Source organism: Neolamprologus brichardi, chromosome 5 (genome assembly GCF_056152115.1).
Source record: "Neolamprologus brichardi isolate AB-2024 chromosome 5, ASM5615211v1, whole genome shotgun sequence".
In the NCBI taxonomy this organism is placed as follows: domain Eukaryota; kingdom Metazoa; phylum Chordata; class Actinopteri; order Cichliformes; family Cichlidae; genus Neolamprologus; species Neolamprologus brichardi.
In genome coordinates this window covers 19,624,858-19,649,673 of record NC_142108.1, presented here as the reverse complement: position 1 = coordinate 19,649,673, position 24,816 = coordinate 19,624,858, and the positions used below count along the sequence as shown (strand labels likewise).

The following is a 24,816-nucleotide window of genomic DNA, read 5'->3' as shown; positions in this document are numbered from 1 at the left end:
TGGTTACAAGTGAAGGGAAAGACATATGTGGCTCTCTCGCGACAATATTAAGTCATCTAGTGAGTGAGAGAGAGAGAGGTGTTAAGGAACTCAAAATGCCAAAAAACTAATTTGAAAAAGTCAATTCAGTTTTACTTATATAGCACCAAATCCTAATAGCAGTCATATTCTGAGATTTTTGGGCCAAGTACAATTATGTCAGTTTTATCTGAATTTAGAAGAAGGAAATTAGAAGTCATACAGGTCTTTATGTCTTTAAGACATTCCTGCAGTTCGACTAATTGTTATCTGGCTGCATGGATAGATGGAGCTGGGTATCATCTGCACAGCAATCAAAATGCATGTTGAGTGATATTGTCCGAGGGAAGAACGTAAAATGTAAAAAGAATTGGTTTGAGCACTGAACCCAGTGGAACTTTATATCTGACCTTAGTGTGTCATGACAGCTCCTCAATTAAATTTAAAAAGCAATGTCTCTTTTCAGAAATTTAAAAAAAAATTCTCCTTGTCAGCAGTTTTATATTGCTATGACTTTCTTTCTAGGAAGCACTCAGACAGGTAAGATTACAAATGAGGGTACACCACTGATCATAAATCCTGTCTGCGACACCAGCCTCTTGTAACTCTTGACATGGGTCAATGAATAATTTCATCTGCACTGTGAAATGATTCCCATAAGAAACCGCTCACACAGCCATGTTTGCAGATTACTGACTTCTAGAAAGAGATAAGTTTCCAGTTGAATACCATAAGGTAAATGCCAGTTAGTCGTTCCATTGCTGTGTACCTTTCTTGGCCTCAAGGTAAACAGTTCTGCAGCCTCAATCTCCAAAACAGAGTAAATAATGATGAAATAACCTGGTTAGATAAACAACGTTGCAGGCCAAAGGGAGAATATGTACACTGGACTGTGCCATGAAGTGTCCCTTGAACACACCTTCTACTGAATTGACTCATAGGATGAACCATGTGTGAGATATATGCTGTTTCTGAAGACACGACAGCGAGTTTTTGTTGCATTTTTCAAAAATGACAACGTAAAGCTAACACTGCAGCCAGAGACAGAGATGATCACATATGAGCTAGCGAAACATAAAACAAGTTTATCATTAATCTTTGAGTAATCAAGAATTCTCAACTTTGAATGCTGTGAGTAAAATCTAGATACATATGAGTAAAAAGCTCTAGATTGCCTGTAAATGTTGTAAACTGAAAACACTTATTCATCATGTTGGTGTGATTGTGACACCAACATATCAAAATCAGTACATGTGTTGTTTTATCCTCTCTGCACATCAGTGACAAAACTATTAAAAAATCAATTAACAACACTATTAATCTACACTATGAAAAAGTTTGTTTGAAAGTCTTCTGTTTTCATTTGTGTACTTTAATCATTGCTGAAAGCTTTGTTTAGCTGACATAGTGTAACTGATCACAGGAACTGATCATAGCTTCTTAGTCTATAACCTCCGCAGTTGTCTATGGCAAAAAAAAAAGTTTGTAAACCACTGAGATGGGGAAGGGGTTTGCCGTACATTAACACAAGCAGTTCACATGTAGCCTTATGTCAAATGGAGAGCATGCCTCTCAGAACCTGCAAAACTATGCAAACATCACAGCAACACCTCTCCCAATACATGCTTCCAGTAACAACTGCTTCAGTTATCAAAAATAAAAATCACAGGCTTCAAAATTAGTGAAGAGTTATAAACTTTAAAGCAAATCAAACATGTTTAAAGAAGTGTAAAAATGACGAGGAACTGATGCTTATATGTGACTCCTTCCAATCAGCAGAAGCCTGAAACATAATAGATTCTTTGTCAACTTCTTTAGATACAAAGGGACGTTAAAGAGGAACTGATCAGAGCTTCATAGTGAGTAACTTGAAACAGAGGGAACAAAAAGTTGTTTTAGACTTTCAGGATAGTTAGAGTAAAGACATTCAAAGATAATCAATGTGCGGTGTGGGCTTTCGTAATTGTACATACCAGAAAAGGTTTGGCAACCACTAAGTCAGATTAGAGTTACATGTGAAATCCTTACCTTGCACCACTTAAAAGCTATGCTTCTGAGAACCTGAGACTTAGATAAACATCAAATAGAACAACACCCCACAAGGTGCAAGTACATTATACAGAGCAGATAACCTGAAGTTACATCAGAATCATTCATCACTATGCTCAAATATGCCATTTTGAAAACACATAGCAATTACATTAATGGACATCCACTCATACATTATAGGTTATGTGGTACCTTTGAACAAAAACAGAGCACATTTAAAATAATAATATCAATGAAAGCCATAGGTTAAAAATGAAGGCCATGAAAGCCATTTTCTTTTTCTCCTTTTCATTGGCTGTTCCACATCTAACCAGCCCATATAAGTTTCTACACCTTTGGTTGCACCAAGCAAATCACGCCTCTGCACCAGAATGTGCAGAACAAGTGGTTTTTCTTTTTTTCTTGCAATAGAGGCAACATTTGCCTGGAATTAGGGACAGGATAGATGTGGTTAGAAAAGCCTTTTATGTACTGTGGGTGTGCAAAGAAGAAAAACTCAAAATGAAAAAAAAAAAACCCGAAGGAAACTGACACCACAGTAAAGGCATGAACTTTTGATAAAAAGCACGCTGCACAGAAGCGATTTATTTAATGTTGTGCGCTACCGTGGCAACTCCGACTTTACTCCAGTCATTTTTTCCCTTTCCATCCAAAAAAAGTCAAAACTCTTCCATTCATACAGCAAGTCCTCATAACCGGTTTCATATCACTGCTTCTCCTGTCAGTACTTCTATAGTAACTGTGTTGAAACTCAGTGGCTATTACTCATTATTAATTCATATTCATATTTAAAATAAATTAAATGCATTTTTCCCTTTCACAGTTTATGCAGTACCAGAAACTACTGGGGTTGTTTTGGTTTAACCCCGTTTTACCTGTTTTGAAACTATTTCCTTCCTGTTTTACTAACCTTAAATTCTTTACAACTTTGCATGTAACCCTCAAACAACCATAAAATATGGTTCACATAAGAAATCAACCATGAGAACCACATAATGTTCTACATGTACACGTACACATTTTTTACTGTTTATTGGCATATTTTTTCCCTCCAGTTGATACTAAATGATGATTGAGAAAGATAAGTATACAAACATTTTTAAATGTCTACAGGACCTATGCACATTCAGATGGTTTAAAATAAAATAGAGAGAAATAAAGGACAAGTTGTGTCCTGTATATAGTAGACCTAAATTATCCTTAAGCACATTGTTTGTGTAAACAAATTTAGGACAAATTCTAGTCATATGTGTCATAAGTATTCACTTTTATTTCTGTCTTATTGTCAGAGACAGGTAAGCCTATAAAAATGAGAAATTTAACATATATAATATTGCATTTTATTTTCAAAACAGTGAAACTTCAGAACTGCTGATGAAGCTTGAGATACTAGCTTTAGAATTGAACGAATGAAATGAACACTTTCATTCTTGAGATTAGATCAGATTACTGATTTAATGTAATGTAACAGAAACACAATATAATACACTACATTACAATAGAGCAGCTGAGTAACTGCACTTGGGTGTATTTGTACATGTGGAACATATGTCTGTAGTGCGAAAGTGAGTGTTGTTGTCGTGCTGATCAGTCAGTCAGTTCTCCCTTGACTGAAAACAGCTTCAATGCTACATTGAAGCTGTTTTCAAATCTCTTTGTTAATGATGAGGTGGACCTGATGACAGCATCTTAGTGGGTGGGAAGTGTCCTAGATGATCCTGGCTGCTCTGCTGAGGCAGCGAGAGCTGAAAGGCTCTTCCAAAGAGGCAAGTTTTTTTAGTTTGTTTGTTTTCTGGGCAGAGTTTATGATCCTCCAAAGGGCTTTCCTGTTCGCGTCTGAGTTGCTGGCGTACCACACACTTTTGATGAAGCTGCTGGAAAAACATGGCAGCAGCTTCTCCTCATAACTCAGGAATTAGAGTCTCTGATGTGCCTTTTTGACTGCTGCTGCTCCAATACGTATACTCACAAACTTAAAGACAATAATAATAGTAAGAAAATTATAAGAAAAAATAAGATAATAAGAAGGTCAGATGGGAAACTGTTATAATAATAATTATTATTATTATTGTTGTTGTTGTTGTTGTTGTTGTTGTTATTATCTTTATCATTATTATCATCACAGGGTAAAATATTGTGTTATTTAAAGTGTTATTTATTTGTTAAAAATAAAAAATAGTGCAGTTTACAATAAATAAACAACACAGTTAAAATAAAAGTGTAAGACAGTGTAATACAGGGACTCAAGTTTACTAATAAAACACCATATTTCTGTCATTTTCTTAAGGATGTGGAATTGTACATACAATCAATATCAGACTCCACCAACAAAAAGGCTCTCAAAACAATATATATGTGTTTATTCTTTTTTTACCCCTGGTTTTGTGTGTTCATGTTCTGTTCTTCTGTATACTTTATCTGTCTGTGTGTTGTATACTCATTGATTGTCCAATAAAGTTCATTTAAAAAAAATACAGAGACTACTCACGACCGCGGATGCAAGCTGCCATTAAAACGACAGAAGAAGAAGAAGAAGCACGCACGACCGCAAATTCTGTATTGCGACATGCCGGAAAACGGGTTGAATGAGCTGCAATACTTGTTTGGCTCTTGTTAAAAGAGAAACTGTGACATCAGGCTTCTTACCAGTAAGTGCAAAGCAGTCACTCTCTTTTCATGTAACTACTTTCGCTTTTGACGCAATTTCTACAGAAAGTCAGCTTAATTAAGAGGGGGGAAATCCACAAACTAACTGGGGTTCCCTGTGAAAAACTACACCACACTAAACGCATTCTATTGCAGCGGACTTGTCCACAGATCCTGCCCCAAAAAAGCGATGCTGGTCACCGTTTTCTGCGCGCCGAGGGATCGCCCAGAAACCACCTTCGCCCTCGATGTGTCCCCAGAGCTGGAACTGAGAGACTTCGTAGCACTTTGTGAGCTGGAATCAGGAATCCCAGCAGGGGAAATCCAGGCAAGACCCATGCTACATGTAGCAACGGAGCTAACGTAGCTAGCAGCTAAGCTAGCTAGCTGGGTTGCTAGGATGAATCGGACTTTTGCTGTTTTGATGGACGAAGTGTTACGAAACTTGCGTTGTTATCCACAACAGACACGTTTCCAGAATTATGTATCCCACGTCTAAAGTGTGTGTGGCCTTAACCTAAGCAAAAGTGAGCACACTGGCAAACTAAGGAAGCTAATAGTTGTCTGGGTAATTAATGGTTGGAGAAGTTTAATTCAGGGTTAGTTAGTGATTTTTGTACGCCTGGTAGCTCGAGATATAAGGCTAACGTTATCTGGGCTGAAGGAAGAACCCCAAACAAGTGATAACCTACCAAATGTTTTACTGCGTGACGAGCTTTTGGTTTCAGCACGCTATAAAGGGGATAATGGAGTTAGTGCAGCAGTGGTATAGAGTAATAACGCGAAAAGTAAAACTACTCGCCAGAGTCTTTAATTCTGGCAGATTTAGAAAGTTTTAAACACATGCACCCGTAGTTTATGTTAGATTGGAAGAAAAATAGACTCTAAACTTGACTGTAGATCAAACAATTAAATGCAAAGTGAAAAATAATATAACATTTAAGAAATAATATTTATAGTAATGAAAATAAGTGTTTGTTTTAGCCCTGAATCAGTTTCTTCTGCTGGCTTCCAAATATATATATCATTTCGTTTACACACTTTGGTCTGCACAAAGTGTTTGTGGGTAAACTGGAAACAGAAAGTGAGGATGAGGAGTAGAGGGTCATTCCGTGTTAGCTCATCGGATACAAAGAGAAAATAAGAGAAACATGTTGTGGTGTCTGGGGAATATCACACTGAAGTTGGGTGAAAATGTGTTTTTTCACATTTAAGCTTTAGTGGTTGGTATTGGAAAATTTAATCAACCCCTGTCTTGGTCTGGTTTCCATTCTAAAAGAGATTAGATTTCAGTGGAATTTCCAGGCTAAATAAAAGTGGCAGTAGTAATAAAAATAGTATCTGTGGCTGTTTATCTGATTTGGAGGGTTTATGTGATTTCTATATGAGGAGTTGAAAATAAAATATCAGTACCTGCAAAAGTGTGGTTTTGACATTCTCCAAAATATTTTAGGGACTTCAAACATACATCATTTGTTTTGAGCTTTACTCATAGAGCCATACTACCATAATAGAAGAAAATTCCAAACTTCATCCATTGAAACTTTTTTCCCCATTTTGTCAAAAAAATTGTTCTAGAAATTTTATGTAATTCCTGTTAAGAAGTGTGTATTTCCCCTGAAAGTTTGTCATGCAAACCTATGATGGTCACGTGGGAAATGTGGCTTTAATTTGATGAATTGAGATTCAGTTAAGTACTAAGATAACTCATTGTCAGTCAAGCAGAAAGACTTTGAATTGAAATTTGAAAAATTTGAATTACGCATGCTTTATGGTGCCGTCATGTGGCAACCAGCTAGCAACGTGCTAAAATTACCAGTTTTTATATTATATTTTCATAACACTAGAGTCTAATTTAGATCCACAAAAATGTAATTATACGCACCAAGAAACCACGTAACAGTGGGATCAAATGATGCATATTGGCACTATAACAGTCTTTTTACGTCTCAACAAATCAGCTCTGGATCGCCTTCAGTCTGTACAGAATGCAGCTGCAAGACTTTTAACTGGTACAAACAAGAGGTCACACATTATTCCAGTTTTGGCTTCTCTTCATTGGTTGCCTGTAAATTTTAGGGTTCATTTTAAAATTTTAGTTGTAACTTTTAGAGCTCTGCACGGTGAAGCTCCCCAGTATGTCTCTGACCTGTTGAAACCTCATGCTTCATCCCGAGCACTTAGGTCTTCAGGTCAGAGGCTACTGGTGGTCCCACGTACTAGGTTTAAAACACGTGGGGATCGGGCTTTTCAGGCACTGGCACCTAGGCTGTGGAACTCTCTGCCGTTGTCTTTACGCTGTCTAGACTCTACTACTCTGCTACTGACTCCTTTAAAAAGCAGCTGAAGACATTTTTATACAAACGGGCTTTTAATTAATTTTAACTTGTATGTCTGATCTTATTGTAAAGCACTTTCTGATTTTTATCTGTGAAATGTGCTATATATTTTACTTACTTTTTACTTTTACTATAATCAACATCTGCCACTGCTATTTAATTAATTGAGTATATCAATTTATCAACAGAACAGACAGGCCAAACAATATTGTAGCATGGGCATGCACTAGGAAAAAAAACAAACAAACAAAAAAATAAAGAAAAATAAACTATTGAAACAGATAAGAATCAATAGAAATCTTTACACATTATTCAAGTATGACCAGTGTCCGCCCATTTCTGCGTCAAATAAAATGTAAATGCATGTTGATTTCTTCTTATTTAGTGTTTTTTATTTTTGTACAGATCACATATGTTGAACAGCCCCTAAAAGACCTCACTCGTGCCTTGGGGACATACGGTGTAAAGGATGGAGACGTGGTGGTTCTCCGGCAAGCTGACAGAAGGCCACCAGCGGCTCAGCCCGCCTTCCCAGGTAATACACATGAAAACTAAAAAACATGTTGTTTCTGTATGTATTTTAATCAGGGAAATGTTTAATCTGAATCTTATTGTTGTTGAATGAGTTACGAGAGACGTGACATAATAATAATGTCGTTATGCAGTACACTAATCTTCTACCCTTTACCCTTTCTGTTATTTAGGTCTGCCCCGTATTGACTTTCGTTCCATCACAGTCCCAGGCACCTCTTCTTCAGCCAATCAACGTGGTGCCGTACGACCACAGCAACAGGCTCCACCGCAGCGTGCCGCACAGCCTTCCACGCCAATGGCCTTTCGTGGGTCCTCTCCTCAGGGGCTGGACGACCCCGCCTTACTTCAGCAGATGCTTTTATCGAATCCACACGAGCTATCGCTCCTCAAGGAGAGAAACCCACCGCTCGCTGAGGCCCTGCTGAGCGGAGACTTAGGTGAACTAAAACAGAGTAATGGGTGTGCTTGTCGTTTTTTAATTTACAATGAATCGGCCATGTTAGCATAATTGTGTTTCCTTAGAGCGTTTCACCAAAGTGCTGCAGGAGCAACAGCAGGATCGAGCCAAGAGGGAGCAGGAGAGAATCAGACTTTTGACCGCTGATCCTTTTGATTTGGAAGCCCAAGCAAAGATTGAAGAGGACATCAGGTAGGAAAAGACCTGAAAGCTTTCAACGTTAATCACTTAGAGACATTCACAACACATAGTAATCCTCATCCTATGAGGCACAGCTTCACTTTCATCTGCCACTTACGTGTTTTGGTTTAATATTTATGATTTTTCTTTTACACTTACTGTTGAATTTATTTTAGGCAGCACAATGTGGAAGAAAACATGACCATAGCAATGGAGGAGGCCCCAGAAAGCTTTGGACAGGTGGTTATGCTGTACATTAACTGCAAAGTCAATGGCCACCCTGTGAAAGCTTTTGTTGACTCAGGTAATGAACATTAAATCCTGATACGAACAGTAGTGGGGCTGCACAATAAAATTACATTTAAAAAAAATTAAAAGATTTTTGTTTTTATTTTTCTCCAATGTGAAAAAAAAAAAAGCCAAATGATTTAAATTTGCTCTCTTTGAAAGGAATAAATCACATTATTTTGGGGGGGTGGTTTTTCAGGCATCAGTTAGAAAATATAAATTCTTTAACAGGCTTAATGATATCCTACTGGTTTTAAAGTGTCGTCAATCTTGCTCCATAGTCTGAGGGTGAGGCTTTTTAATACCCCAAACGCCTTGCTGTCTGTGGCATCAGAGGGAGATGTGCCACTTAAAGGCGGAGGCTCGAGGCAGGACTGTATGAAAACAAACAAAATACCAGCCTAATACTTATCAGAGTGTGTGGGATTCTGTTTGTTTCTCACAGTCATTAAATAAGTGTCTTGTGGTGCTGCTGTAGAGATTCCTCACCCAGGCTGGGTAGCAGTCTTGTCGGGTGGAGACAGGACTGTTATAGCAGCTTTCAGGTCTTTATAGGTGTGGATAGATTTAGGTGTGGAAAATATGATTGTACCCATGCAATATAGGCTGACAAATACAGGTGTGTAGTTGTGGTTTACATATGAGGTATCTTTAAACACATTTTGGTTTTAGTTTTCACTGATTTTTTTCCCCCACTTTTAGGAGCCCAGATGACCATCATGAGCCAAGCATGCGCAGAGCGCTGCAACATTATGCGACTGGTGGACAGACGCTGGGCCGGGATCGCCAAAGGAGTGGGCACCCAGAAGATCATTGGCAGAGTTCATTTGGGTTTGTGTCAAGAGTGTTTCTACTATGAACAATTTTACTTTTTATGCAGAACAGTCACACGTGTTTGCCTAACTATCTTGCTATGCCTTCTAATACATCCAAATTTAACTCTCTGCATCACGTTTTCAGTGTATTGATTCTTTTTTTTTTTTTTTCTTCTTCTTCCTTTTTTTGTTCCTCATAATCCAGCTCAGGTCCAGATAGAGGGAGACTTCCTTCCTTGTTCTTTCTCCATTTTGGAAGACCAGCCTATGGATATGCTGCTTGGCCTGGATATGTTGAAGAGACACCAGGTGTGAGCTCCTTTTATCTGAGCAGTGGTGTTTTCATGAGAAACGGGCGCATGGGAGTTTTTGCCCTCGTGCACCAGTTCTTATTTAGTTATCTTCTTATTTTTTTCAGAAAAGAAATATCGCTGACCAAAATGATTAGTCAACAACATTAACACTGGAAACTTTAGAAAAGCTTAGGATTATACATTTCTGTTTTTCTTGCAGTGTTCGATCGACTTGAAGAAGAGCGTCCTCCTGATCGGCACTACAGGCACAGAAACTCGCTTTCTGTCTGAGGCGGAGCTGCCAGAGTGTGCCCGGCTAGCGTACGGCACAGAGGGGCGTGAAGATGCCCGCCCAGAGGAGCTGGCTGACAGAGAACTGGCAGAGGCGCTTCAGAGGTCCATACAGGAAAGCGGTAAGAAGCCGTTTATGTGTGCACTTCAGGCTGTTTCTCATTGAGCTTTTTTCCAGCTCAGTTGGAACTACATTTGCATGTGCCACTTAAAGCTTCTTACTCTCAACTCCATTTATGCAGTCACATGATCACTTCATGTCATCACCTCAGCAAGTTAAATGTACCTTAGTATAAAATAACAGGAGGCAGTCAGGCAAATGAGAGCACATTTAAAACAGAAATAAGCTTTTTAGGCTTAAAACAAAACAAACTGACGAATGAAACAAAATGATTTAAACTATATATACATATATTTACCATTTATAAAGTTCACCATCCTTACTGTCCATACCAGGTGTATTGTGATCTAAAAGTACCTCTTCAGATTAGGTTTTAGCGAATCATGTCCCTGAAAGTGCTTCCTCAAAACTGTTTCATTATAGTGAGTTCATATAGGACAACTAAAATTTGTCTGATTATGATGTAGACTCCAGTGCAGATGGATCTGAAGAGTGTGAGAGCAGAACTTGAAACCTCCTACGCAGACAAATGGAAAAAAACATGTTGTGCCAACAGAAACGTAGGTGGGGATTTATACGAACCAGAATCTATGGCAGACCAGGAAATAATAGATTCATAAACAGGATTAAATGTTGCCTTATCGTCTCGTTATTGTTTAAAATCTCCGACAACATCTATATCTAACTAAATATTTAAAGAGTCCTCTAATTGTTAAATAAAATCTATTTAATATACATATAAGAAAAAAAACTTAACTTCACTATGACAAAATGTTAGCATGGGAAACATCAGTTATGGTTAATGGCAGCTTGTCGGTCCCCTGCCGTCTCACTTTGTGGACAGTGTGAGTTTGTCAACCACTTTAATGCTTCAAACGTTTTATTTTTGCCATCGGTCTAGTCACAGACTCGTTTACAAGCATTCTTTTAAATTACCATAATTCTCTTACTGTTTGAGCTAGACACAACATTCAAAGGGTTTTGGAAAGAAGAGAATATGAGCTTTAAAGATTGATTTGGTGTATCACAGTAGCACAAAGCATTCACAAGGTAGGTCTGTCTGAACACAGAGAGAAAAATCGGCTCTATCTAGATGAAGACATTACAGTATGGTAACTCCTTAACTGTGTTGAGCTAGAGAGAAAATTTAAATGGTTCCTGAAAGATGAGAATTGTTTTATGATTTCACAGTAGTCCAGGTGACATGATAGTTGTGTGATAAAGGGTTAAACTGTTCGTCATTAGCTCTTCCAGCACCAAATAAATACTTTGGCATCATTATAGTGAAGTTTCTCCTTTAGGGTGTTGTGAGTGTTGTAAGTTAGTGGATTATTACATGACAACATTTCTTGTCCAGCAACTTTTCTAATGTATAAACAGGTTTTTTTAAAGAAAATATTGAAAAATAAGAGTTTAATTTATTGGAATTATGTCATTTTTTGACATCGCTCACTCCTACTTTAGAAAGTTACCAACACAGATACACTGTCAGTGGAAAGTGGTGCTTTTCCACCCATACAGGACTCTTCAGTTTCCCTTTAATACTCACATTATTATTTGTGCAAGAACCCCATTAAGTCTTTGTTGTTGTTTCCAGTGATGCCCAGCAATGACTGGAGGTTGTTAATGGACTAGAGTCAGGAGAGACAGTTTAATCAGCCCACAGTTTTAACTGCTGAACAACCCTTTGAATTGAGCTCCCCTGACGTTTAGTTATGGGGATGTACGCTGCAACCTCTTTGTCAGGACCTAGACCTGAGAATTTTTAGATTTATTTATTTATTATTTTTGGATGACACTTTTCACATCTGTGTGTGTGAAAAGGCCGATAGTTTGGTGCATGCCCTGTGTGTGACTGCTAACTTTCTCCGTCCCTTTGCATGATGTGTGTGGTGTGTGCCCTAACCCCTGAGCAGGACAGCACTGATGCATTTGGAGACAGCTGGAGAGGGCCCTACCAACCAGGTACTGCAAAATTCACAAGTCCATTGCCAGTGCTAAGTCCATTGCTATTTGTTTCTTTTATTTTGCTGTTATTTTGCTGCTGGGTCAGGTAATCAGTGTTGTACCTTTGTTGTTATTTACTGATGCATTTCTTGTGATTATTTATATTTGATTGAATTGGAATAGGAAATTCATTATAATTAATATTAATGAATAATGAATAAAGTATGTTAGTATAGAATGCATTGAAGAATTTGGGTGAGAGAATATGTATTTGTGTTTGGTTCTAAAGCTATTAAATTGACATAGTTACTGTCTCACACTGGGGTTCACAGTTTAATTCCTAGGCATATTTTCTCTTGTGATAGACACTGCAGATGGACAAACTACCTCACCGCAGCCCCAACCATTTTCATTACCCAAAACCTTAGGCCAAACGTCGTCAGCCACCTCCCCTTCCCAAAGCCTCTCCTCTGATCAACCCCAGAACCCAACCCTGGATCGCTCTCAGTCTGCCCCTGCCGCCATGCAGCAGACCTTAGCACCAGGGCAGTGCCAGGATCGACCTGGCTTCCAGGAGCTTCCTCAGCCTTCATCCCCAGCAGAGGATGGAGCTTCTATACCTCACCATATCCACCCTGACCCTTTGCCTCTCCATAGCAACTCAGTGGTGCCCCCTCTAAGCAGTCCCTCAACAGATGTTGTGCGTTCGTGTACCCCTCCTGCAGACATGAATTACGTATCCCAGGATCCAGGGGGAGAGCTACAGCCTGGAGCCATAAAGGGGGATGCTGAATCAGATGAGGTGGAGAACAGCTCCATGCTTCCCCATTCAGAGGAACTTTCCCCCATTCAGCCCATGGAGCAGGAGGTGACAGAGTGTGATACTGCTGTTACAACGGAAGTCGGTCCAGGTGCTCCCAGGGAACCTGACTCAATTGAAATGAAGTCTCCCACTGCTTCTGACAGTATGGTGTGCTCTGAGAGGGATCAGCCTGATGGAGAGCACTGCTCCAGCTCTGAAAGCATCCCCTCGTTGGCATCTGCCCTTAGGGAGCTCCATGAGCTGCTGGTATCCAACAACTGTGCTCAGTCACAAAATCGCAGCACCTCCTGCTCTCCTTCAAATCCATTCAGGCAGGACACAGACAACATGTCCCCCGAACCGTGCACCTCAATCCCCGAAAATACCCAGCTTACCCCCTCTACTGCCATTACACCCGGTGCAGAACCAAGCGATGCCAAAGCCAACTATGCTGCTGCTGTGTCTGATGGGGAACCATCTAAGTGTCTTGCGCCCCACCACTCTGGCCAGGATGAACATCTGGGCGGTGATACAGTAGAGGCTGTGATTGGACAAGGACCACTAGAGTGTCCACATAGCTATGAGGAGAGGAGGGCAGACAGATGTCGGCAAGATGAGGCGAGTAACATCAGCTTTTCTCAGTCTGAGCCAGAGGTTCCACTTGATCCCCCTGAGGATCTGGAGTTCAGGGAGCCTCCTGAGGGGCAGCATGGGAGAGGGGTCGCAGATGGACAAGCCTCTGGCACCAATACCCCAGACAACCTAGGCCTCCAAACTGAGCACACTTTACTCAGCCCTATGTCAATGGCAGCGGGCTCACCGGAGGAAGTTTCAAGCAACTTGTCCTCATCAGTTCCTCCTCTGGCTCAGACTCCCCAGCCTTCATCTCCAGCCTCTCCTCTCCCTCCTCTACATCCCTTTATAGAACAGTTTCCAGCCGAGCACATCCAGAGAATCCAGGCAGCAGGCTTTTCTGCCAGGGAGGCTGCAGAGGCACTGGAACAAGCCCATGGGGTTGTGGAGCTAGCTCTGCTGGCACTTCTAGCCCGCAGTATCACTGTGCCCACCTAGACTCAAAACCAATCACGTGAGTCCCTGGCCTCCCAAATTAGCATCTGTCTTATTTGGAACCTTGTTACCAATCCAGATGTCTCAGTCCCCATTTTTAGCAGGGACCACGTAAAAGAAACAGGGAAATGCTGTCTCTTGGTTTGTCGTACAGACTATCCGAGAAGAAACAGGACAACTGCTGATACTTTTCTGGCTAAAAAGAAATGTGAGGTGTGTTTGCATGCAGATGTTTTGGGTCCTCACCCACTTGATTGGTTTTTAGAGATTTGGTAACATAGAATGATTTTCTTCTCGTTTCATCGTTCAGCATTGATATATTATTAAATGCCCGTTATTGATTACTGAACCATTAAACATTATTGTAATTCCCCCTCTTTGACATATCATACAACTACTCTTGTCTAATTTGTTAATCGTCAATAAAACAAAACAATCTCAGAGTGGAGTAGCATTACCCGCTACTCATACCACAGTAACTTTTGTTTGGTGAGCTTGAGATTGTTCAGCACAAATGTGGATATTTTAATGGTTTTCTTTTCCTTTTTTGAATAAAACCTAATGCAACAACCCAATGTTGGAAGAACTTTTGCAGTTAAGAAGGGTTGATCATTTTTGATCAAGTTTACAATTTCCATTGACAAGGGAAACCCAACATGTCAATGTTATCATCACTATAAAATAACGAGTGGGTTTGCCGAAGTACGATCATAAATGGGATTGATTGATTCAGTATGTTATTTACCGAAGGTATCTTGTACTGTATGTATCCACTTTTTTCAGCGCTTTGCCATGTCTAGATTACAAATCTGTTTGTAGCTCCCGTTCAGGAAGTCTTTTATTTTGTGTAAGTTCTTCGTAGTGTTTGATCATGTGTTCAAACATCCATATTTTATTTTATAATCGGTTTCTAAAAAAAAAAAAAAAAAAAATGTCAGACGTTTCATCAGTATGTCATCTATCGGGACTTTTAATGGCTTTATTTGAGTCATGTACATTATCCACAATGTTCAGGCAGATTGAATTATTTACTTTTATCTTGTATGGAATTTTAAATTGCAAATAAAATGAAACTAGTATTTGTAAAGACGTGTGTGAGTTTTAAGTCTTTTTTTTTTTTTTTTCAAACACATGCCAAGTATAGAAAGTACGAGTTTCCATATCTTGCTTTTAAAAAATATTCTCCATAATCTTAAATAAACCACTTTTTAAAATGGACATCTTAAAGGATATGTGGTATCAAAATAATGATGTTGCCATGAGTTGGACTAATCTAAAAAGTGAAAAAAAATAGCCCACTGCTCTTGGGTATGGAAGCTTGTCTGCACCACTGGGGGAAAAAAAGATCTTTTGACATCCATAAGTTTAACCTACTGACTCAGACTTCTAAGAAAATAATGTGACACTTTTAGTTACATTAAAATTTTGAGATAATAACCTCAAACTTTGACTTACAGCTGTGTTGTTGTTTTTTTGTTTTGTTTTGTTTTTTTTAATTGTGGCAGAAACAAGCCTCCATAGATTGTAAAACCCTGAAGGAGCATGTAAAGAAACACACCTGCTTCTAGTTTGTTTTTTGATTGCTGCTAAACGCTCAGACTGCTGGTAACTCAAACTGTGTCTGATTGGCTGTGGGACACAGGAAGGATCCATCCACATCCACTTTGGACAGGGTTTAGTAAAAGATCAATTGCAGACTACAGCTGACGCCCACAGTGAGAAAACCCATTACAAACATACACTAGTTTAGAAGTCATCTACTGAGTAAATAATGTCTCAGTCACCAACCACAGAGGGGAGAGAGATGCTCTGTCAGGGCTTTTCTCTGGAAAACAGCAGGGCAGAGCACACTGGAGGCCTTGATGGAGGCAGCGGGTCTTTAAACAAGCCTGAGAATTGCAGGTAAGGACCTCAGCCCCTGAAAGATGCCAATGGTTTTTAAAAGACTTATGGCTATAAACTGCTTCATTATGACTAAATGCATCTCAATTTCAAATGCAGTGTAGTGAAGTATAGAGTCAAAATTAGTTTCCTGTTCAAAGTTTTCAAGTTTTCATCATTTTAAGTCAAATTGACGCAATGGGGGAACTGGCCCCACATATGAGATTTTCTTTAATCTAAAATGAGTACAAAACAGGTGAGCCTTTTTATCCAGAACTATAAAATCTTTTATCCTGTCACAGTTTTCTCTCAGGCATATCTCCAGCTCTCAGATTGGTGGCTTTAAGGCGCACATGGGATTTGAAAAACAATCATTTGGCAGCACCCAAATTGAAAATCTTCTTGCCACCTGGACTTCAGGAAGATAACTCAAGCTCGTCCGCACAATGTGATCCGGATAAAAGCAAAGAAGGGTAAGATGAGGTGAGGATCTCTTAACTTTGGCAAAAATATTTTATAGCTAACTGCATGTGGCCTTCTTAATAAATCCAGAGAAGAGAATGTGATTGGGGAGGAATTGCAGAGTGAACGATTCCAGTCAAAGTACATTCATATTTGTAAGTTTAACCTTCTTCTTAAGGTATCATCATCACATTTAAATTTTAAAGTGTAATTTTTGTAAAGGTGTTTTTTTTGTCTTTCTCATTCTGCTCTGCAGTCCCACTGTATCAGGATTACTGTCTGCAGACAATGAAAGATGATCTCCACAGACTCAAAGACGGTTTGTTGTCTGAACTGATAACTCCCAAGTATCTGCAAAGCCTGCAGACACCGGTGACTCGTGCTGAAAGCCCTCAGCGAAGCGCTCGTCATGCAACTCCTCGATCTCAGCCTATTAGGGTGACTCCAAGTACACTCTGGCAAGACCTGGATGAGGTGAAGGCATCTGGTCTACTCAGCAGCTTGACAGCCAGAGAGATTCGCCTTCAAGAGGTGTGCAAAAATGTAAAAAAAAAAAACATGTTTCATGTATTAGAGATGTTGCATGCAATTTAACTAAACTGGAAGGTACATTATAATCACACTCATGAAGCAGAGCATAAGTGTTCATATTGCTCTTAGGATCTTTAATAAAGTTAAATATGCCTGCATCAAGTTTGTTTGATCGCAACATTTCAGTCTTTACCTGTATAGCGTATGTTTGACTGCAAATGTACAGTCCTGTAAAAAACTAATTAAGTAATTCCATTTGTGAAATCATGAATTGTGTTCACCTCCCTTTTTGTGGAAACCTTAATTCAGTTTCACTAGCCACACCATAGACTTTATTACTGCCAGACCTGACGAATCAAGAAATTACTTAAAAACTGATTTATAGTGAAATAAGATGAAAGATCTCAAAAAGCAGCATGTCAGGCCACAAACTAAAAAAAAGACATCTGGAATGGATTACAAAGCCACTTCTAAGGGCTTTGGGACTCCAGCAAATCACAGAGTGAGCCAATATCCATATATGGTAAAAACTTGGAGCAGTGGTGAACCTACCAGAAGTGGTCAACCTTCCAAAATTACTCCAAGAGCGCTTCAACTCATCTAAGAGGCCACAAAAGAACCCATAACATCTAAAGAACTGCAGGTTTCAATTGTCTCCTTAAAGGTCAATGTTCATGATTCAGCAATAAGAAAGAATGGGCAAAAATGACATCCATGAAAGAATTCCAAGGCAAAAAAACCCCCACTGCTGACCCCCCAGAAAACACAAAGGCTCATCTCACATTTGCCAAAAACATTTTGATGAGGGAAAATATTCTCTGAGACAAAAGCTGAACTTTTTAATTCAGGTATCTTCTGGAATAATTCCAAAATCTAAATGAATTCTAAAGACTTCCAGAAAATCCTGAAGGAGAATGTCCAGCCATCAGTTCATGTCCTGAAGCTCAAGTGTACTTAGGTTAGAAAGAAAGAAGCATCAAATAAAGGTTTGAATCGGCGTAGTCAAAGTCTGGGCTTAAAGCAGATTGAGATGCTCTGCAGTGACCTTAAACAGGCCGCTCAAACTGGAAAACCAGAGTGAGCTCAATTAATCCACAGCAATGGTTAAGAACTATTACCAGGAAATTAAAATGAGGGGAACTGCAAAAAGAGGTCCTTTTATAGGTATATTTTGGATTTTTAGGTAATTTCTTTCAGTTCATTTGAGTGCTTAAAAATATTCTGCTGACATCAGGATTTAATTGTATGGCAACAGGAGCTGCTCTTTCTGGTTTTTATGGAATTTGTTGACATGGTATTTTGAAACACTATTACCTTCGTTGTAGATAAAGCTGTCTAAATTTTGTTTGACTGCCAATAACCCCCCACCTCCTCCTTTTCTTCCTCTAAAGACCATGTTCGAGCTCATCGGCTCAGAAGCATCTTACCTAAGGAGCCTCGGCGTGGCCGTAAATCACTTTTATAAGTCACAGGAACTCAAGCAGACTCTGTCTCAAACAGAACATCACATCTTGTTTTCCAAAATTCAACACGTGATGGTGGCCAGTGAAAAGTGAGAGCTCCACACGTAGCACCTTGTTGTATATATGGGCAGGTTGTTCTGATGTTTTAGCTTAGTTGGGCTCCTGGGGTCTTTTTAGGTTTCTTACGGATTTGGAAAGCCGACTGGGAGAGAACGTGTTGATCTCTCAGGTTGGCGACGTCATCCTCCAGCACTGCAAACATTTCCAGACTCTCTATGTGCCGTATGTGACGAATATGATGTACCAAGAAGCCCTTATGAATGAAAAGCTGTAAGTGTACTCTGTATTTCAGAATACAAATGCATTCTCAACACCTCGCAATGCAAACTCTGTTAAATGTTCCCTTTTCAAGGCAGCACAACAGAATTTTTCTGTATACCCTGAAGAAACTCGAGAGTGACCCGGTGTGTCAAAGAAAGACCCTCAAGTCCTTCCTCGTCCTTCCCTTCCAGAGAATTACTCGCATTAAGCTTCTGTTGGAGGTAAACGTCTGATGAGATTTGAACTGTTAAACAGATTTTTGCTCCATTAGCTAAGGTTTCCATTTTCTTTCATTTCAGAGCATCCTAAAACTGACTGAGCCAGACTCTGACTCAGTTTCAAACCTTAAAAAAGCAATAGACGCCATTCATGAGGTAATGCTTTTCAGATCTGTACTTTCATGCCAAGACATGCGAGAGAAAATGATTCACTTTCCATTTTCTGCTACTTTATACTTGATCTTGTTTAAAAAAAAAAAAATGTTATGCTTGCCAATCTGAATGCAATGTTTACTTGCAACAGAATTTCTGCACTTCAGTATTGACAGCTTTTTTTATTTAAGTGAAAAATCTGCCTAATTCTTTTACAACTGCACTACTCTGACCCCAGATAGTGACAGAGTGTGACAAGGGGGTCCGAAAAATGAAACAGATTGAGGAGCTGGTCTGCCTCGAAATGCTGCTGGATTTTGGAAAAGTTAAGGTGATGACACAAATGTTTTTAATAGACTACATAGTGGTCTTCTTTAACCTGCAGCAGTAACAGAGTCCGTCTTCTTCATCCATCCAGTCAGTTCCTCTGGTCACAAGCAAGCGTTTCCTGGTGCACCACGGAGCCCTGAAACAGCTGACCAAGGAGAGCACTTATAAATTAAGAATGTCATTCGTTGGCGTCTACCTCCACCTCTTCAATGACCTTTTGATCGTCTCTATGAAAAAGTATTTGACAAGCAATCCTAGCAATCAAACTTTTTAGTCTCTGTACAGTCCAAGCTGGTGCAAGTCAACGAAAAATAGGATCTTATGATCCACATTGAAAATGTGCTCCTAATCTTACTTCCCATCCCTTTCAGAGATGAGCGCTTTAAAGTAATGGACCATGCTCAATTCCCAGAACACGTGAGCGTTCAGCCTGTGAAGACTGAAGTCCTGGGTCTGCCCTCATGCTCCTTCCTGCTACATCTCTCTAAAACTCAAACTGGACATCCGACTGCAATGATAATCGCTACAGACACAAGGCAAGAGTGGATACAATCTGTAACTGTTGGAGTCCCCCTCACCATCTGATGGCCTTCTTTTAAATTACAGGTCGGAGAAAGAGGCATGGATGAAGGCGCTGTCATCGAGACACTGACCTTTTAGCAGCTTTAAACTTTAAAGACGAAACTTGGCTCCATGTAACTGACAACTGAAACAACGTTAACTTGTTCACTTTTTAAGGTTCATCAGTGGTTCAGTCTACGCTTTGCACTGTTCTTGGTGAAGATGCACTCGGTGCGCTTTGTGTTCAAATGTCCACTAACCTCACGATGAGCTAGATCATCGCTACAGACGTTTTTGTTGTTTCTGACTTGCTTTAAAATACCAATTAATTTTTAAGCAGTGTGCGGTTAACTTTAATTAATAATAAAATGATTTCTAATTCACTTTCTGGAGTACAAGTGTGTACCATGACAATCGGACAAAATATTTAATATGCTCACCATGCCATAGTGGCATTTTATATCCTCTCACCAAAAGATGTTTTGAGGTGATATTAATAATCCAAAACTTAATTTTCAGATTTTTTTTTGTATTGTATTTTATTTTTAAGTATTACTGGGGTTTTTTTTTTTTTTTTGTTTGTGTTTTTTTTTTAATAGAATACATAATTTGGAGCCAAGTAATATAAGTAATGTAGTATCATCATCTCAACATGAGCCCCATTCAGAGGTGAGCACCCTCATCTCTGGTTCAGTCCAGGCTGTTTAAAACAACGTTCATTTTTAAAGCAGAGTCACTGTCTCCTGCGAATGGTGGCTGGCTGAGCCAGCTGTAACGCAGTCCTGATGCCACAGGTTTTCTGCAAGGCAGTTGAGGAGTGAGGCTACGTCGCCTAGCCCATCTGTGACCTCCCCGCCTGTACGCAGTACCGGGATACCCCATGTCTCCTGGAAGTCCCTTATATCTCGCTCTGCCACATCACAGTGCATGAAAAGGTCGAATCTGAAGGAAACATTAAGGGTTGTATGGGTTGTACATTAATATGTTTATGTAATGAGTGTGTTTGTGCCACAGACTTGTCTTAGTTTTTTTTTTTGTTTTGTTTTGGGGGGGGGGGGGGGTTTGGCACTTCAAAGTTGTGCCTCCTGGTCTCGTAGAACCACAGATGATCCCATAGAAAAGTGGATGATTACTTCTGATTGGCGTTTCCAACTATTTGTAAGGAAGATAAAAGGATACTTGGTGCCAACCACCATTTTCACAACACGCCTGACAGATGGCTCGGACCATTTGGCGAGCTGATTTGGCAGATCATCGAATGATGTCCTGTCTGTGAAGGAGAATAGTAAGAGGACCGCATCCACTTGCTCCTTGCAGGACTGGAAGAGAGACAGAAAGGAGATCAGACAAAACACAGAAATCTGTTTGTTTGTTTTCCACATCTAGAATAATTGTTTAAGTCTTTGCTTTATCTCATTCATACTGGAAGCAAATGGTCAAATCTGCGTAAGGCGTTCTCTCCACAGTCCCACAGCTGAAAACGGAAGAAAAGCACTCTGCTGCTTTCTTTTAACTTCACTGGCCAATACACCACTGTTGTCTCAATGCCTTAAGAAACAAAAGATGACAAAGAATATTAGTGACATTGTCAGCCTCTTAACTTTTTGAAACGTAAACTACTTTTATAAACAGGCTCACTTAGTTCTACATAATCTAGTTAAAAATCTGTGTTTTTACACCAGTGTGAATGGCTTACCTGTGGTTTCATGGTGCATGCTGGGAATATTCATGCCTGCAAGACGTGCAGCAATAGCAGTTTTCCCAACTCCGCTCTTACCAGAGATGAAGATCTTATAATGAACTGTGTCCACAGCTACATGTGGGGGCATCACTGGAGACTCCAAAAGGCCTGAAATACACATTTTAAAAAGGACCACTGAAAGAAATTGCACACCTGAGTCAGGATAATAGAATAGGATATAGGTTAATAGAATTTGTCTTTAAAAGCACCCCATTAACATTTAGTGAGTGACCGTGGAGGAAAGTCCAGCACTTTTGGTCATCTCTGGACATCAAGAAGAACTTTCAAACAAAACCAGAGGGTGGAGCATGTCCCCGACTACTTGTGCTACTTGTGGCCAGATTTTGGCATTTCTATCACAAGTGACCCCAGGAAGAATAGCAATGCTGCAGCTAATGGAGATCTTAGTAAACTAAACTAAAGATGCCACTATGGCATCCTTCTCTCCCCTGTTTATCTCCTTGCGTGTCATAAATCCATGATTTAAAATGCTGCCATGTCTTCTTAGCACACCCCAAGTGTATCTTGTAATCTGCAAACATCATAATCCACAGAGACTCAGTCTGTCCATCACAACTGCAAACAAGAAGGGGCCCCAGAGACTTTCCCTGATGTGATCCCAGTCCCACCTTAAGGCTTGTGGCTGTCTCTTTCCTAGTAGGTACCCATACTGTCCATGGTTCATATTTCACTCTGTCACACTGGTGCCTACTTAGCAATGTATGCATAAAACCATTTGCCGCAGCTGATTGTTCACCGAGAAATGGTGCAGCTAAAAATATCGTCCCCAATATGTTTTAATCCAATATTTTACAGCCTCGTGGGTTGCTTTAATCTATTTATAAATTATTCCGGGGTTTTATCCTCCACAAACAACAACAAACAGGGAGTTTGTACTTCATAAAAACCCTTATAATGTTGAGGTTTGAAATAAATGCACATTTATTCGCTAGCTACTTTTTATGGCTGATTTCCAGTGAAACACAGATGCTGCCTAAAAACGTTTTTGCATTTGTCTGATGAGTGGCTGCACTTCAAGTTGTCTCAGTCACAATAAATCAGCTGCAAGAATTTGTGGTATTTCTGAATACTTATACTTTTTTTCTTTACATATGAGTGCGTAAGGTCCCCTGGGGGAGAAAAAAAAGACAAAACTGTTGTAATTTGGAAACATATCGATTTAGCTGACATTACCAAAGTTCCTCCGTCTCTTCTTGTGGAGAATTTTGCTGAAATACTCTTTACTGTCTTTATATCGATGCCAGTCTGCGACTACGACTGATCCTGGGGGAGGAACCTTTGCCATGTCGGTTACAAAGCTACAGCATCACACAGAGCTCGGGTATGTCGCTTAAAAAGGCGAAAAGTCGGTTCCCGTCTGGGCCAGAGGATATTTTTTTAAACGTTGTCTTGTTACAGGCTTGAACTGCAGTAATAAAACATTTAAAGCATCCACACCAATCACAAAAACACATAAATATAAATTATAACAACCGCTGTCGGCAAAATGCAAAAACTTCCGTAAACTAAAGCGTCCCTTGACAACCTATGTCGTCACTTCCCTCAAATTGTGGTGTTGCCTTCAGGTTTACTCGTAAATACTCTTTACTTCTTTTATTTGCTTTATTCCGTTGTAGATGAAATAATTCAACGTAGTTTTTCGTTGGATATTTTACAGTTGATATTTTTTAATATGATAAAGTTACTTACTCTTATTTGCATTTATTTTAACAACTGTATGTCTCCGTATGTTTCCTTCCCATTTGAAAATAAATGTTACATTCTAAAAAAAAAACTTTCCCCCAGTCCTTCCCCCGGACACTTGAGGTCGCTAAACTCCATCGAACTCTATTTGTAAGTCAGTTAATGTTGAGGTTACAACAGGTAAAAAAATACAACGGAGCAAAGAAGACAGTTCAAATAAAACGAGGCTTGATGTGTTTTAATTGAAATGCACAGAAATTATACACTAACACACTCTGTGAGCCCTGACAGTCAGGAGCCCACCGCTCGCCATGGACGTGCTCACAGATATGGGGTCCACATCAGATGGCAGTTTGCACTGGTGGGAAAAAGTATTTGTGACTGTGCCATCTTCACCCAGCTGCACGGCAAAAACAGAGGTTATGAGAACAGAACAAAGCAGAAAGTTAAACCATCAAAGAAACCATCAAGCCATCAAATTCAAAGAAAACACCATAGAGACAGCAAAAGATATAAATCCAAATTTCAGGTCCTGAATCAAAAGTGTATTGTTTCACAACAAAAGAAGACAAATACAGTTCTAAAAGTTAACACACAATCAAACAACTAAAGCCAGTGCATTGCTTTAATTTCATTTAAATAAATGAATAATAGAACTTGTCAATGATTCACTAACTCAGGCCATCAGTTAAGTTACTGTCACAGATTACATCTGATTTTACACCAGCCTGACTGCAGGGCTCACCTTCTCTGCATGCACCTCTATTAGGTTGTTGGAGGATGTAATGATGACATCCTCTGGAGAAAATTCACTCACATCAAGAGTGAACTGAAAAATGTCTCCAGTGATCTGCACCTTTCCCGTAGGCTGTAAATGATCTGAAATAGTCATTTATATAATAGAGATTTTAAAATAAAATCCACAAAATTTTGATACATGTTGATTTAGTTTTTTCTTTAGCTAATATGTTCCCTGCAGTGCTATAAATATATATTAAAGTATATCTGTGTCTGTTTTGTCCAGCTGACCTGTAAATTTGTGTTCTCTGGTGCTGTGCTGATTTAGCAATCCTGAATCCTCAGAGAAATTTCTCCCATTTTTCTCCATAGTAAATTCTCCTTTGTCTGTCTTAAAACCTTTACCATCATGCACTGAGTCTTTTATAGGCTACTGGGAAATTGTGTGTACCACCGGGTGTGGCTGTGGCTGTGGCTTTGGTCCCTTAATGATCCAGCTGGACTGGAACATGACACCGATTGTAGATATTTAATGTGTCAAAACTGTTGTTGAACTGTTGTCAAGGGGGTCTGACATTTTTAGCCGCACCCATGACTGGGGTCCATGTGAGTCTTTGTGTCTATGTGTGAGAAAGGGGTGCGGAGATGTTTCTGTGTGAAGCAATATACTATAATTATAATAATTATCACTGTGTGAGCTGCCAGTCTTAACTTTAAGCCACAAAGGTCACGTTATCTTTCATAATTTATAATTTAACTGTGCTCATTTTAAGGATGTGTAAGGGGGATTTGACACAAAAGACCCAGTGTCAATGAGTTTCCAGTTAAACTGAGCAGAGGGGTGATTAATCACAGCTGTGGGTAT

At 39.5% G+C, this 24,816-nt stretch overlaps 3 protein-coding genes across 3 annotated transcripts; 2 read left to right on the top strand and 1 right to left on the bottom strand.

The window, feature by feature from the left end:
* Positions 1 to 4,588: 4,588 nt before the first annotated feature.
* On the top strand, positions 4,589 to 14,920 carry ddi2 (DNA-damage inducible protein 2). The gene is made up of 10 exons (XM_006783147.3): positions 4,589 to 4,715; positions 4,870 to 5,041; positions 7,458 to 7,587; positions 7,757 to 8,023; positions 8,109 to 8,235; positions 8,400 to 8,527; positions 9,214 to 9,342; positions 9,532 to 9,635; positions 9,840 to 10,032; positions 12,344 to 14,920. Exons 2-10 carry the CDS (start codon positions 4,904 to 4,906, stop codon positions 13,849 to 13,851), a joined length of 2,724 nt encoding a protein of 907 aa, XP_006783210.1. The 5' UTR covers positions 4,589 to 4,715; positions 4,870 to 4,903; the 3' UTR covers positions 13,852 to 14,920.
* A 699-nt stretch (positions 14,921 to 15,619) lies between these two features.
* Positions 15,620 to 19,859, top strand: LOC118453676 (rho guanine nucleotide exchange factor 19). The gene is made up of 12 exons (XM_087841324.1): positions 15,620 to 15,750; positions 16,032 to 16,202; positions 16,282 to 16,346; positions 16,448 to 16,722; positions 18,114 to 18,274; positions 18,363 to 18,515; positions 18,598 to 18,727; positions 18,806 to 18,880; positions 19,116 to 19,208; positions 19,296 to 19,444; positions 19,579 to 19,743; positions 19,814 to 19,859. Exons 1-12 carry the CDS (start codon positions 15,620 to 15,622, stop codon positions 19,857 to 19,859), a joined length of 1,614 nt encoding a protein of 537 aa, XP_087697450.1.
* cplane2 (ciliogenesis and planar polarity effector 2) lies at positions 19,083 to 23,062 on the bottom strand. Its single transcript, XM_006783150.3, has 5 exons — positions 22,704 to 23,062; positions 21,465 to 21,617; positions 21,192 to 21,316; positions 20,948 to 21,087; positions 19,083 to 20,710 (listed from the first exon to the last, which is right to left on the bottom strand). Exons 1-5 carry the CDS (start codon positions 22,813 to 22,815, stop codon positions 20,491 to 20,493), a joined length of 750 nt encoding a protein of 249 aa, XP_006783213.1. The 5' UTR covers positions 22,816 to 23,062; the 3' UTR covers positions 19,083 to 20,490.
* Between the last annotated feature and the right edge of the window lie 1,754 nt (positions 23,063 to 24,816).